This window comes from Brassica oleracea, chromosome C8 (assembly GCF_000695525.1).
Source record: "Brassica oleracea var. oleracea cultivar TO1000 chromosome C8, BOL, whole genome shotgun sequence".
NCBI lineage: Eukaryota > Viridiplantae > Streptophyta > Magnoliopsida > Brassicales > Brassicaceae > Brassica > Brassica oleracea.
The window spans coordinates 29,395,570-29,410,956 of record NC_027755.1 but is presented as its reverse complement, the minus strand read 5'-3'; the positions used below and the strand labels follow the sequence as shown (position 1 = coordinate 29,410,956).

General features: G+C 31.6%; 1 protein-coding gene across 1 annotated transcript; it reads right to left on the bottom strand.

Annotated features, from left to right (window-relative positions):
* Nucleotides 1–4,310: 4,310 nt before the first annotated feature.
* LOC106311233 (probable polygalacturonase At3g15720) lies at nucleotides 4,311–7,099 on the bottom strand. The gene is made up of 10 exons (XM_013748445.1): nucleotides 7,061–7,099; nucleotides 6,859–6,978; nucleotides 5,934–6,071; nucleotides 5,692–5,835; nucleotides 5,560–5,589; nucleotides 5,266–5,473; nucleotides 5,085–5,166; nucleotides 4,856–4,964; nucleotides 4,641–4,754; nucleotides 4,311–4,538 (listed from the first exon to the last, which is right to left on the bottom strand). Exons 1-10 carry the CDS (start codon nucleotides 7,088–7,090, stop codon nucleotides 4,311–4,313), a joined length of 1,203 nt encoding a protein of 400 aa, XP_013603899.1. The 5' UTR covers nucleotides 7,091–7,099.
* Between the last annotated feature and the right edge of the window lie 8,288 nt (nucleotides 7,100–15,387).

Here is a 15,387-nt window from a genome sequence, read left to right as displayed (position 1 = left end):
CTTGGTCGATCTTTTACGATGCTACGCTCTGTAACATCAAGCGGTTAAATCTTCGTAGACTCTAGCTGAACATCTTCTACACGATCCTCTTGATTTTCTGTTTGTGCCTGCACATCGATCACTTCATGATCATCTTGCAGCTCTACCTGTTTATCAGTGCTACCCTTTTCTGCTTCTGAACTGGACCCTGAGCTTCTAACCATAGATGCTTCATCGAAGACACCATTCCTGCTTAGAACCATTCGGTTTTCTGATGGAGACCAGACCATGGATCTCTTGATTCCATCACCGTAGCCCATAAACACTCTTAAAAGTGAATATTCAGCAGATCTACCTGACCACACCTCATAAGGTATCATGCACTTGATGCCTATGTGGGGAACAAGATTTATCAAGTAGCAAGTCGTGTTAACTGCTTTAGCCCAAAACCGCTTCTCCAAACCAGCACTCAAGAGAATGCACATCGCTCTCTCTAGCATTATATGGTTTATCCATTTTGCAACACCATCCCGCTGTGGTGTTCCCCTGTCTGTAAGATGCTTGGCAGATGTTGCATCCTTACAAAACTGTTTGAACTTTTCCGAGCAGAGTTCCAAACCAATATCAGAATGAAGCATATCTTGCTTCGACAGATGTTGCATCCCACGCTCACCCATATTTCCAAGCCTCATATGCCATAGCTTAGTCATATCTTCCTTCGGGATCTCTGGCTATGCAACATTTGCTGAACCGGTAACCGTTGTACCCTTCAGTAAATACAGAGTATCGTTCATGAAACCCTTTAGAATCACATCAGAACCCCTGTAGACATTCAAAATTCCATCGCCACCCGAATATTTGAACCCTCTACTGTCCAGAAGACTCACGGATATCAAATTCTTCGTCATTGATGGAACATGCCCAACCTTGTTCAATGAGCATAATCTACCATCATGTGTCCTGAGCTTGATTGAGCCGATCCCAACAATCTTGGAGGAAAAGTCGTTTGCCATCTTAATCTTGTTGTCAAGTACCTCTGTGTACTCTGAAAACCACTCTCTCCTCGGTGACATATGGTAGGATGCTCCCGTATCAAGAACCCACACATCAGAAGAGTGTGTGTGTCCGTGCACAACAAGAGCGATGTCGTCGCCAGACTTGGTTTCATCCTCGGCTACTGCAACAGACCCAAATTGCTGCTTCTTCATCTTGGGACAGTGACTTCCAATGTCCCTTCTCTTTGCAATAGTTGCAAATATCAGATGCTTTAGGACCCCTTGGAAACGACTTTTTATCTTTCGAAGTCTTATGTTCCCATGTCCCTTCACACCACTGGCAAACAACCCCGATGCTTGATTGTCTGTCCCTAAGCTGGATGCCTTATGGCGCAATTCCCGACTATGAAGCGTCGACCTAACTTCTTCCAGTTTCACTGTACCTTTGCCAACAATGAACGATTGCACGAAGTTCTCGAAAGAGTTCGACAGAGATACCAACAGGATTAGTGTCGCGTCTTCATCCCCCACGTTAACATCAATGTTACGCAACTCCAGTTTTATCGAATTTAGCTTGTCAAGATGGTCGCGAAGCTCAATACCTTCTTGCATATGCAAGGCAAAGAGGTGTTGCTTCAGAAGTAGCTTGTTCGTCAGAGATTTTGTCTTGTACAAATTCTCCAACTTCTGCCACAAACTAGCAGCCGTTTTCTCATCCGATACTTTGATGATAATCTCGTCTGCTAGACACAACAAAATTGTTGAGAACGCCTTCTCTTCCAGTGCCTCCAAATCAGTTGCTTCAAATTTCTTCTCTGACAATGGTCCCCAGATGCCTTGTTGCTTCAGCAACGCCTGCATCTTTATCTGCCAAAGACTAAAGCTATTTCTCCCATCAAATTTGTCGATCTTCGCGATTATTCCATACATCTTCTCACCAGATCACAAGCCCCGAGCTCTGATACCAGTTTGTTGTGACGGATGTGAGAATGAACAGATGCGCAAACAGATGAATAAAAGCGATGTAACTACGACACAAATATTTAACGTGGTTCACCCCTAGGGCTATGTCCACGGGCAAAGAGAGATCTTATTATTGGAGGCGATATTGAGCTTACAAAGTGCAAGTTTAGGGTTACTTCGAATACAAGATATATATAGTAGCATCTCGCATCTAAAACCCTAGACTATACGGACTCATGGGCCTAAGCCCACGATCAGATGTAACATCCATAATAACTTGATGCAACGCTCTTGATGCAACCGAGTCGGTATGATGTACGTGATGTAACATCCATCTCCTAGATGTAACATCCAGATTCAAGGCATATCAACACATTAGATGTCTATTCTTTCTCTCAGCAACTCCATTCTGTTGTGGAGTATAAGGACAACTTGCCTGATGTAAAATCCCATGTTGAGATAGGTGGAGCTTGAATGCTTGTCCCGTGTACTCTCCTCCATTATCTGACCTGAAAATCTTTATCTTGGCATTGTAATGGTTAGTTACATAGGACTGAAAGTTCTTAAATGCATCAAGTACCCTATCTTTGGTTGGAATTAAAGTTAACCAGGTGTATTTAGATTTTTCATCAATGAATGTCACATAATACTTATGATTTTCCCTAGATATACAAGGAGCAGTCCACACATATGAATGAATAAGATCAAAACACTTTTCATAAACAGTAGTAGACTTGGGAAAGACAGTTTTACAATGCTTGCCTAAAATACAAGCTTCACAATCATAATTCTCAAAGGAAACACCTGGCAACATCAGTTTTAAAGCCTTATTATGAGGGTGTCCTAGTCTAGCATGCCACAATGCATTTTTACTAAAACTAGAAGCAGAAACAGAAGTGAACGAGCAGCTAATATCAGAAACAGGAGCAAGATCTACAAGTAAATATAAGTCTCCTCTTGCACAAGGTTGTTGATAGCTTGCTTCACCTCAAACACTCTGCTCAAGTTTGATGTATTTCCGTATACCTTCTTCAATGTATCCCACAGCTCTTTGGCAGATTCCCAGTAGCTGTAAGCATCTAGGATCGCCGGCTCAAGGGATGCATGAAGAACAGACATAACAAGCATGTCTTCTTGATGCCACTTCTCAGCCGCATTGCTTGAGGCTTCTCCTTCATCCTCTCCTTGGGTGATGAGCTTTGGAGCTTTTCCTGGTGTGATGTGCTTCCACAGCCCCTGCTTCCCACTGTGGTTCTCACCATCCGAGACTACACCAAGTAGTTGTTTTCCTTGAAACAAACCGCCACTTTCATGTTCATGTTCATCCCACTCTCCATGTTGAATGATGAACTCCTTAGACTTTAGAAACCTTATCTTGAGTTAAATAACTTGTAAGAACCTTCACAGCCACAATCTTCAACCCTCACAACTTCAATAACACACCAAAAACACAACTTGAACTCGGAAAGTACCCAAAATCTCTCAAGAACACTAAAACGATTTCTTCAAAGCTTCAATCTTGAATCTTCAAAGAACCCCTACGAACTCATGTTTCCATTAACCGCTCTGATACCATAACACTTTTAGTATTGTTTAGAGTAATCTGAATATTATGAGATAACATATCTTGCTGTATTAATAGTCTGGGGTGGGAATCATAAGTCCATGATACCATATTTATTTTATTTTGGATATATCTATTTTATTTTCAAAATCAAAAATTAAAATTTTAGACCAACAAAAGGCAAAAGTCACCATTTGATTTTGCATATAAGTTCCCAGTATATCTGAACATTTAAGAATAAAAAGTGTTTATGAAAGATAATCTTGATATAAATATGTAAGTAAATATAATGACTTTTAATTTTAAGTAAATATAATGACTTTTAATTTTAAGTTTGAATATATTATTAATTATACTTTTTTTCTTTTCCTCGCTGTCATAATTATTACTTATTTTATTTAAAATTAATAAAATATTTTTTAATTAAAAAAAAACTAATTTTTGTTGACCAAAACTATTTTAATCCCATCATTAGTCACCTATATCGTATGGAAGTAAACCTCCGGAAAACGAATGTATGTTTCATTCTAAAACAATTACTCGTGGTCATGTTTGCGAGTTATTTCTACTTGTCTTTCGATTTAAGTTTCCTTTTTCTTCATATGGTTTTATAATTTTCTACACACCAAAAATTAGACATGTTTTGATCGCATCAACCATCATCATATAAACCAACATGATCTAACACATAAAACATTTTATTCAACCATGAATACATAATAGTTGATAAATGATAATATACTATTACATTCATTTGATATATTATTCCCAATTTATAAATAAAATAAATTTGATATAAAAAAGATATATCACTCTGTCTTCAAGCAACTATCATAAGCATTGGTCGAATTTCCATACGCGTTACTGCATTCAGCTATTGGCTTATTTCCATCGACCGTAGTAATGTCAATTCTATCTAGAACGATATCTTTGCAACATGTGACTTCGCTGCAATCTATCTTTATAATCTCATCTTGTCGTGATGTTCCATGAAAATCCATGAATGTCACATTGCTAATCGCCACTGCTGATGATTCCTATTAAGTAAAACATATACAAAAAAATAAAAATAAAAATAAACATAACCTAAAGTCTGCTTAGAAATTTTAAACTTTACTGAAAGAAAGAAAATAATTTACCTCTAAGTCGATACGTCCCTTGTCTATATACTGTTGATTGATTATAATTGGATTTTTGGTTTCAGTGAGCATGATATCCTTGAAAACTATATTCCTTGCATATCCTTTTCCATTCTAAACATTAAAATTAAATACAAATAAGTAAAACAAATCTTATCATTATTATAGCACTTTTTTAATTCTTACATAAACAAATATAGTTAAAGATTTATTACCGGCCATGTCTTAATTCTCGCTCCATTGTTCGTCTCATTGAAAGTGCAGTTGGTCACTTGGATGTTCTCAACTGTAGATTCTTCTCCATCTTTTCCTAAACTTCCGACACTATATATAATCATTAACGTAAAGAAAAAAAGTTTGTTATAAAATCTAAAAGTTAATATCTATTTGATGGCATTAACAAAATCACATACAAGTTGAAAAAAAAACTAATCAAAGATATACCTTATTCCATGTCCAGGACCACATCGCATCCTTGCGATGTTAATATTTATACTTCCACTGTTTAAAGCTACACAATCAACTCCTGCAATGTTTTAACATATTGAAATACGAATAACCATATTATACCATTTGAAATTGGAAATTTAGTGATTCGAAAAAGGAAAGATATCTAACTATGTACCAGTTCCAACGATAGTGTCGTATATTTCTACATCAGTTGATGCTGAAATATCAATTCCATCGGTGTTAGGACTATCACCAGGCGCGATAAGTTTTATTTGCGTGATTTTCACTTGTCTGCAATCGTGGATTGAGATATGGTTTCTCGGGCTATCGAATGAGGTTATTCCATTTATTTCAAGATTATTGCAACCTTCAAAATGCAATTGCTACAATAAAAATAAAACCTTTGGCTATGAGCTTTTAGTAGCAGAATTTGAAGTCAATTTAATGGAGAACAACTATATGTACTCACAGTAGGGCGTTTAGAAGCTGGCAAATTGGCCTGGATTGATTGAATATGAGAAAAAACATTAGACCCACATTTTCTGATTATAAATACAGCTAAAAAAATTTCGTTTCTTTTAATATATAAAAAATATTTCACCTCCCAGAAAGATGAACCATGTCCAGTGATTGTTCCTGAACCACGGACCGTTAGACCGATGATTTTATTAAAACAAACCCATTCGTATGACTTAAAGTCTGACCATGCTGCTTTGTTAAGAGGGGCGACAATCTTTCCTTCCAACTGTAAAGTTGATCACAAATACATTCCAAATGAACACATAATTTTTTCAATTAATAAGTTTTCAAATGGATCATAAAATTATAAGTCTGCAGTGTTACCTGAACTTGTACAGATAGAGAGTTACAAGGACCTTGAAACACTAGAGGTTGTAGTAAAAAGGTATTATCTGAAGGAACAAGGAGGGTTTTATTACTCCCACCACTACTACACATAGCTTTCCATGCTTCTACAAACGCCTTTTTCCAGAAAAAAAAAACAAATTTATACAAATTAGTAGATAAATAACTAAATATTTGTAAAACAGTTATGATCTACTTGTAGGAACAAGTAACAATTGAAAATAAATAGTATGGCTTGGTTATTATATTTTTTTGGTTTGACTACAAAAAGTTTTTATACAAGAAAACCGTTACACAAAAACATGGCGTGGCGCCAATCATGGTGGGGAATCATGGCCTTTAGCGCATTTATTTAATGAATAGATTTGCGACTCAAAATTATTTTGTTTGGCTTTTAACAACAAATTATTTTATATCTTAATTTTTAACTTTATAATTAAAATATTATTTCCGGATAACAACACGATATTATAAAAAAATTCATTTTTTAAGAATGTTTTTATTTTTGACAATTTTATTATATTAGTTCATAATCAATTATCTAATATAACATATAAATTTAATATTATTAACACAAAATTTGTTTTTAATTATATAATAAGTTATATATAAAAATTTATTAAGGGTTAACGACATTAATTAGTTTAACAATTTTAAGATGAGAGATCAAATACGAAAAATCACTTCGCAAATAATAGTATAGATTCTAAAATTGTTTATACTGCAAGAAAATTATATCATAATTTCAGTTTCATGATTTTGTTTTGTAAAATAAACATGATTCTAAACTTTATAGGCTTAGCTTCTCTTGATACAGCTCAAAATGAAGAGTTGTGTTATAATTTTTTTTTAAATTGAATATACTACAATGGAAAAATCGAGATAATGTTTTGCAATATTATACCTCTGAATCATCGGTAGTACCATCTCCCTTAGCACCAAATTTAAGGACATCATAGACTTGACCATTTAAAATTCCAAAATTTACTAACGTCAACACAAACACAACACGTACTATGATTTCCTAGAACATCCAAAAACAAGGTCAGATGGAAATAAAAATATTAAGTAAAAGAGAAACTATATATATTTGACATCATATGTACCATTATGTGAGGATGATACGATGATTTCATTAACAAAAGAAAAAGATGTTGATATCAGATGATTGATTGTAAGTTATTGTGTCTATGTATGTGTTGTTTATGACATATTTATATACTTACAAATCATAGATCTAGTTCTGAAAATCGCATATAGGGGATGCACTAAATCCAATTAGATGATTAGACTTAGATGTAAATCTTTTCAAAAATTAAGAAATATATTCCATAATAATAATCAAGAATATAAGTTGCGAGCGAGGTAAAAATACATAAACAGAAAAAAATCAAAAGTAAAATTAGATTGGATGTATATTACAATCAGAATGCATTAACCTAATGATATTTTTACAATCATCATTTATATGTAACTTAATGGAGATTGACATCGAAAATATACATATTTATATTTTAATAATTTTTACACTTTAATATATAGATTATTATTTAAGATAAAGATAAAATTAAATTATTTGATAGCCCATTTTATTCTTATACTGGCTTTACTTTCTAGCGTATAAAGTATTTTGCAAGTTAAAAAATAATTGCAAAGTTTCTTGATGTATAGTACAATTTGCAAGTAATAACATTATAAGATTATGTGTTCAAAAAAAACTAAAACATTACAAGATTTATTTAGTGTGTGGGATTAAATTTCTTTATTAGTAATACATAACAAAGGGAACATATGGTGTTAAAAAAAAAGGAACATATGTTTGCATGTTTCTTGGGATTTTCTCATTTTGGGTACCATTTCATCAATCTTCTTACAACTTAAATACTAGTAACAAAATAGTTGCAGATTAAGAACAAGATATTACTTTTGTCTGAACTGCATAATCTGATTAAAAAAAGATTGACTGGTTCTTTTGTCCATCCATTGAGTTATATAGAGAAAATAATGGCAAAGTTTGTAAAGCAATAAGAACTAAGAAGAATACTAAATGATTGATAATGTTGATCTAGATTGAAATTGTGCTTAGATAAGTCTGTGTGGTAGTGACTGATCTGTGTAACCATGGTTGTGCATGGGGTTCATACGCGTTACACAGTGATTGTGAAAGAAAAGAAAACAATGTTGTGTTGGGTCTCTTACAAAATCACCATAAAACCATATACATAGTCGCAAGAAAACGCTTAAAAGAAACAAATTCACAAGAACCTATCAGTTTCATCGATTCTCTAAACAGTATAATTTTTTTACATATATGTTCTATGTGACAGTACTGCTTGATAATATTATTATATACAATAATATAAGCACAGCAACAAATTAAGGAATACATACATGGGTTATTCAAGAACTAAATCCAAGCATAGAGAGTTAAAACAAATAGGTGAAATATACAAATTCATGAGATGCATAGAGCCTTTATTAATTACTTTATGGCTTAGGAATGGCTTTATCTGTTGTAGAACATAGTGTTGAACCTAAAGCATGGTTGTTTATGTAGCGGCTAGGAGCAGAGTTGAAGCGAAATCCCTTTGGCAGACAATCATTCATCGCTCCACCGTGAAGTTTGCCTTGCTCGCTACCGCTTGTGTAAAATGTATTCAAGCTCGTGTGGCCTGACTTATTGGATACCCTTAATGGTCTAGATGCATTGACAAAGGTCGTTTGGGGAGAAAAAGATAAAAGAAATATGTAGAGCAACACGATGAAGGAAATGTGACTCGGCATTTATGTGTGTTTGTGTGTTAAGCTATCAACCGTTGCTCTGAAATGTTTGTGTTCATAGGACATGAAGGGGAAGATATATATAGGTCTATATGTGTGTGTGTGTGTGTTTGCTGAGGTGTTTGTATTGACCAAGATACGTATGTGTATCCTTGCGTGGTCAGCGTTGGGAAAGAACAACTCACATATAACACTTTTTGATAATGCTCGTGCTTCTTATAACTCCAAACCTTCTCCCAACTTTGATTTTCCAAGTCAAAGTACCACGTCATCATTGTTTAACATTTTTTCAACCTATTGGATTTTAACGTAAACTACTCCATTAAAAGTTGGCAGAAATATTATTACATACAAAAATAAAAATTGTTAATTATTACATACAATAATACATAGTACATAACTAAAACATTGGTTAGTTAGAAGAAAAAATTAAACGTTTTTCCCCTTAGATTAAGCTAGTGTGCTTTGTAAAGATGTTTGTGACACATACACATATTTTATTAACTTTGTTCTATAGTTTTCTCCGAAAATCATTCTATCTCTTTTTATTCATATTTTCTATTTTATTATATTTTATGTAAGAAACTCTCTAAAATATATATTATGATGCTCTAAATATTTCGGATTATTCAATGGTTATCAAATCATATAATTTCATATTTTATTAAATTATTGCAATATTAAAAGATCCCTTTTGGGGCAAAAAGGTAATAGTAATATCTAATACTATTATGATAGAGATGATATAACTGAGAAAATATCTTACGTTCCGACATATATGATGAAAGAATGGATTAAGAAAATAGTTGGAAGAGTGGGAGAATCTAATTGTACACCTAATTCGATCCTAAAGGCCAATCTGAAGTCTGAACACGAAAGAAAAGTCGACACGTGTTAGATCATGCTATTAGATCTTCTACTGGTATTACAACTACGTAATCTGAAATCTAACCAATCAGAGAGCACCATCTGGATGCTTGACGACACATGCTGATGCCTAATGTCGGTCCGTTTACCGGTTAGATGAGTGACTTGTCCCATACTGCCACTTGTCCCAATTGCCTCAGTTACAAGCTTTGGATTGTATGCCTTCGAGGTTTTTTTTCTGGAAGAGCTTTTGAGATATTTTGCTCGAGAAAAACCCTTAAAGATCTATTCCAAATTTGCATCCAGATTAGTGCAACGTCTTAACCACATCAAATTTCATTGGTTGTGTTTTACTGGTAAAAAAAGTCATGTACAAAACGGGGTAACTAAATCTATAGTCTATAAAGACTTGAGAACACAAGTGTTTTCATAGGCTGAATTAATGTATTCGTGAATCGTGACATGCTATAATGTTATGTGGCGTAGGAAATGTTTCTGAACCCAATTTTCCTAGAGGGAATGTTAGTATCAGCAAAGAGCTTAATGCCAAACATTATGTAACGATTGCTTAATTTTCTAACAGTCAAAAGCCCTTGATTAGGTTATACATACATTCTAAGACTTTTGGCCTTGCGTTTTTGTGATGGGGTTATCAAATAACTGAAAGAAGTATTCAAAAGTTTAACTGAAAGAAGTATTCAAAAGTTTTTCTACAGTCTTGAGAAATTTTTACGTATTGGATTATATTATGATAGAAAATATTAAAAATAACAACTCAGATTCTTAATCTCACACCACGTTTAATCGCTCGACCAACAGACAAACTGCTTGTAAGTTTCAAAGTATTTGAACCAAGAGCCATGTGAAAAGAAGAAAGTTAAGCGTAAACTTGTCGATTTTAATTCAGTTCATGTTTGAAATTAAATTGCTAAAAACACATTTATCCATGTTATAAGAACATGATTCTCAAAGAGTGATTAGATGTTAATTACTAATAAAGTTATAGATGAGATTTTCACCTTAGACATTCATGTATATAGTTTATCATTATTTTGTATAGTCCGACAACTTCAGTCAATTCGATGCAACCTTTCTATAAAGCAACTTTCCGACTCCCAGAATATTAATTCAAGCTAGCTTGATATCTTTTTTTTTGCTAAGAATGTTAATATCATTATAAAGAAGAAAGGAGCTTACAAAAGTAGCAGCAGTCCTAAGAAAAACATACTTTCAAGGCAAAAAGAAGCTAGCTTAATATCTTAACCTCCAAATATAACAGAAACAACCACAAACTCTTCCCTTAGGTATATATTTTGGCCGAGTATCCTTCCTGACTTTTGTATATTTCATATTTATTTCTGACTCGAGAATTAAAGTACACTCACTACAAGAAAATTGTGGTATTGCAACATATTTTTTGCAATGTTAACTTTTGTTGCGGTTTGGTAACACATTTTACAATACTTTTGCAATGATTGATGCATATCGACAATTTATTGCAAATTCACTGTAAAATAGCAACAAATTTTCTCCCTGCAATTTTTCGTTATCAGTTTGCTACTTTTTAACTACATATAAATATTTTCTTGCAAAATTTGCTATAAATCAATACTATTAAAACAGAAGACCCTTTTTGAAGTGACCTTGAAGTTTTGACGTATTTACAACTCTATGCCACTAGTTTATTTTTAATCTATGTTTTTAATTAAATGTTTTTATTTTTTAAAGGAAATTACAGATAACCATCTCCTAATTCTCTGCCTTTTTTGTCTAATATTATAACAGTATCACTGCTTTTATTTAAATATTAATGTTATTAATTTAAACTAAAAACATATTATTCTCTTAATCTATTCCACAGCGTTACATTTTAGGTATTTTTTTGTCAAATGGAAATAAAATAAAAAGTAGATTTTCGTTGGAAAAAAATAATTATGGCTTTTTGGCATTTTTCTTTTGTCAAATATTTACCATAAGAAGTTGTCAAAGCTATTCTTCTCAGATCTCTATTCTCTTCTTCGTCATTTTTAGATTCAGCTGGTTAGTTATATAGCAAAGAACTCAGGAACTATTATTGAATAGCAAGACTATCGAAAATGTTATTATATAACAAAGACTAACTGTTATTATCAATAACAACTGATCTCGTGAGTCTGGGTATTATTTTTATAGCAAAGATAAAAAAAAAAGATTCGGTTGTTTGCGGAAGAAAGAAAAGTCTCCAACTTTTGAAACTTTTATTGAATAGCATGACTATATTTAATATGTAGTTTTACATCTTGCTGTTGTTGTACAGATGGTTTAACTAGGCATGGTTTTTTCATTTGTTTTTTATTTTATTTTAAAATGCATGAGCCGATTGCTCTACTCAACTTATATCGATAGAAGTGTTTTGAGATCTTATTTATTTTCTCATGCCAAACATTTGAGATCTTATGTTTTATAAATTAAGACACCTCAAAAATTTATGCTTACAAGAGAAACTTAGCCACATACATGTACTTTCATTGTTACTATTTCAATATTTAGAGTTTAAAATTTAGGTTTATGTTTATTATTTGAATAAAACATAAAAATATGAGTATAAATATTGTGAATATAGCAAGAAAACATATGAGTAATATTGTAATGTTATATTCAAAAAAATTCAGAATGACATGTCGTGTATGTTAACCATTTTAGGTTGTGAAAAAAATATACTGTTAAATAATTAATATGGAAAAAATGTACTTCAACTTTTTTTGTCACGGTATATGACTTCATTTGTTACTTACATCCCTTGAATATAGCAAGTGAAATCTGATATTTAAGATATAAAATATTTTACAGAATCAGTTTACAAATGATTAAATCTATTTTAAAAAGGACCAAAAATCGTTTAAAAAGAAAAATTGTACAAAAGTAATATTATGAGGTATTTTAAGGATAATAATAAGAATGGCCATGTTTTAGTAAGATATATATTAAAATACGGATAGAAAAACTAATAAGATGTTAGTTGTGGACATATTATCCGAAACCTGAAAAATAACTGGAATATAATCAAAACTGGACAGACATTTATAGAAACTCTAAAAGTTCATATTTCTCTAAATCAAAATCTAAAACTGAACGGGTACCGAATATTTAAAATATAATAAAATGTTAATATATATATATATATATATAATTTATATATAAAATATCCAAAACCCCGAATTACATGAATTACCTAATTGTTTGTTTTTTCCGGACTCAGGTTTTTGGCTCACTTTGGTTTATATGAAAAAAATAATAAATCGACTCGAATCCAACATTATCCGAACCAATCTGATTCGAAAAATGTATGCTTTCTAAACGGGTCCTAAACACCCCAACCTCAATAACTTGAAAACTGAATAACCAAAACCGACACAAACCTAAAACACGTATGCACATCACTATGAAACGTTAAATAAATTACTCTCAGTTATAGATGTCAAAACTCAAATATTAAAATTCAAACCAATATTTTTAGTAATTTTTCAATTAAAAAATTTAACCAAAATGTTATCCCGCGCTTTGAAATCGCAGGTCAAAATCTAGTATTCAATTATAATGACACAAGGATTTTTGGCATATAAATTAAGATTTAGAGTGACACACGTTAGAAAATATGTGATACCTTTATCACTACATCTGCAACATCTTAATATGCCTCTCTGAAAAATTTATTTTTGATTTTAAAATAACAAATATTGTAGATAATTATTTAAAATTGCATCTGAACAAGTTCATAAAAATTAAAACTTACATTGATATTAAAACGTCTTATCCAAACTATACTCTAGCATAACCTTTTATCTATATAAACTGAACAAGAAATGTATCGATTCTAAAATCCAATAATTCTAAAACCAGAAAACCATGATTTAAACTGAACTGAAAATCTGAATGCTTAATATTTTTTCACGAATTTATTTCCAAAACTATCTAAACTTAATTGTTATCGAAAACAATAATTTATATTTTGACCTTTTCTGAAGTGTTAATTTCAAATTATTATTTGGTTAAGTTTAAACTAAACACACAAATTATATCTTTTTCTCAAAAAAAAACACAAATTATATATAAATAACTTGGTGCATATCTCGTCTTTTTCCACTTTTTAAACTTCTTAAAATTTAAAATTAAGATAACTCCAGCACAGTGAATCTAGGGATTTGATTCTTTTAACAAATTAGATTTTCTCTTTTTGTTCTTTATAAATATGCATTTCTTATTTCCTTTTTATACTTACGGGAAATTAAGTTCTCACATTTTTTGCTTCCTCTTCAGCCAGAGAGAAGATAATGATACTAGATCACACGCAACATACACAGTATAATTAACAAGGTAACAAACAAAACCCGAAGTGTTAATACTATGTAGGTGTTTTTCGGTTATTTGATTTACGTTTCATTTGTTTCATCACTTTGATCTTCACTTTACATTCTACTATTGTTTTCAGGTGAATCCTAATCGATTTGCAAGAGGAAGGATCAAATGAGAATCAAACAATCAATACAGAAGCCCAATCAATATATGTTTCATGTGTTCCTATGTAAAGAAGAAAATAGAACAATGTGGAATGCTATTGTTATTTTTTTCCAGAAATGTTTGATGTCAAACAAAAAGAAAAAAAAGAGAGAAGAAACGTCGTATTTATGCTTTGTTCAATATTGTAATTTTTGATTATTTAATAAACTCTAGTTATTTAATTATTTCATGTTTTATTTTACTTATTTAAAAATTTAAAAATAATTCACTCCATGTAAAATCATATGTGGAATAACAAAACAAACGAAAAGTTAACAAATTTGTAGAATTATAATATTTTCATAGTAACACAACAAAATATTAGTTGTGACAATATTTGCAATGCTGCAAACATATGTTGTAAAAATACGACAAAATTGCAATACAAATGTTATTGCATTATTACTACAAATTTATCAATAAATCAATCCATTGCAAAATTTGCAATATATTTGCAACAATCACGAATTTGCAACATTCAATCAGCAAAATTATATAATTCATCGTGTTTTATTACAATTCCTTGTTTGCAACAAAATATTGATGTATTGCAATAGTTTTTCTTTCTTGCAATATCATTATTTTCTTGTAGTGACTTGTATTACTGCCCGGCTTCGCACGGGTCAATTTACTTTTTTAAAAATTATTTGAACATTATCATAATTTCACACCAAATAAATTGTTCTAAAAATATTATATGAATAATGGCACATAGTATTAGAAGCGTTAGACTCTTTCGCAGCTCTTTGGCTCTCTGTTGGCTCTTTCGAAATTGTTATAGGAATAATAGTACTTGATGCTTGTCTCTGGCATCCCCTTTCACAAGAATAATTTTGATTATGCTCCATCCCACATCTCCAAACCGTAACCTACAGTACCTGTAAATCAATAGATAGAAAAAATTTCTAAGTTATATACAACAGTTAACTAAAATTGAAATCTTTTCAAAAATACCATACCAGTATCTATTTCTTCCCATAATTCTACTGTATCTATCGATTGAGTATCAATTCAGGTGATGAATAAATAAAATTTGAATTGCCACAGAAAAAAAAAAACAGGAAAAAACCTGTTTAATTCAAAAAAATCTAATAGTCAATCTCTCTTTTTGGCAAGCAAACCTAATACTCAATCTCTCCTTTTTTGGCAAACAAAGAAAAAACGAACCAAAACATAAAATCTTTAAGAAAGAGAAAATATCTGTGCAGAGAAGATTGAAAAAAAAACAAAGAGTAAATTAATAGATCAA

Bases quoted from the DNA above. Each gene is read 5' to 3' on its own strand.
- LOC106311233 (XM_013748445.1), bottom strand. From the start codon at position 7,090: ATGAAATCATCGTATCATCCTCACATAATG. The intron at 5,590-5,691 runs GTGAAATATTTT...CAATCAATCCAG, and splicing joins ATGGTTCATCTTTCTGGGAG to GCCAATTTGCCAGCTTCTAA. The intron at 4,755-4,855 runs GTAATAAATCTT...TTTAATGTTTAG, and splicing joins CGAGAATTAAGACATGGCCG to AATGGAAAAGGATATGCAAG.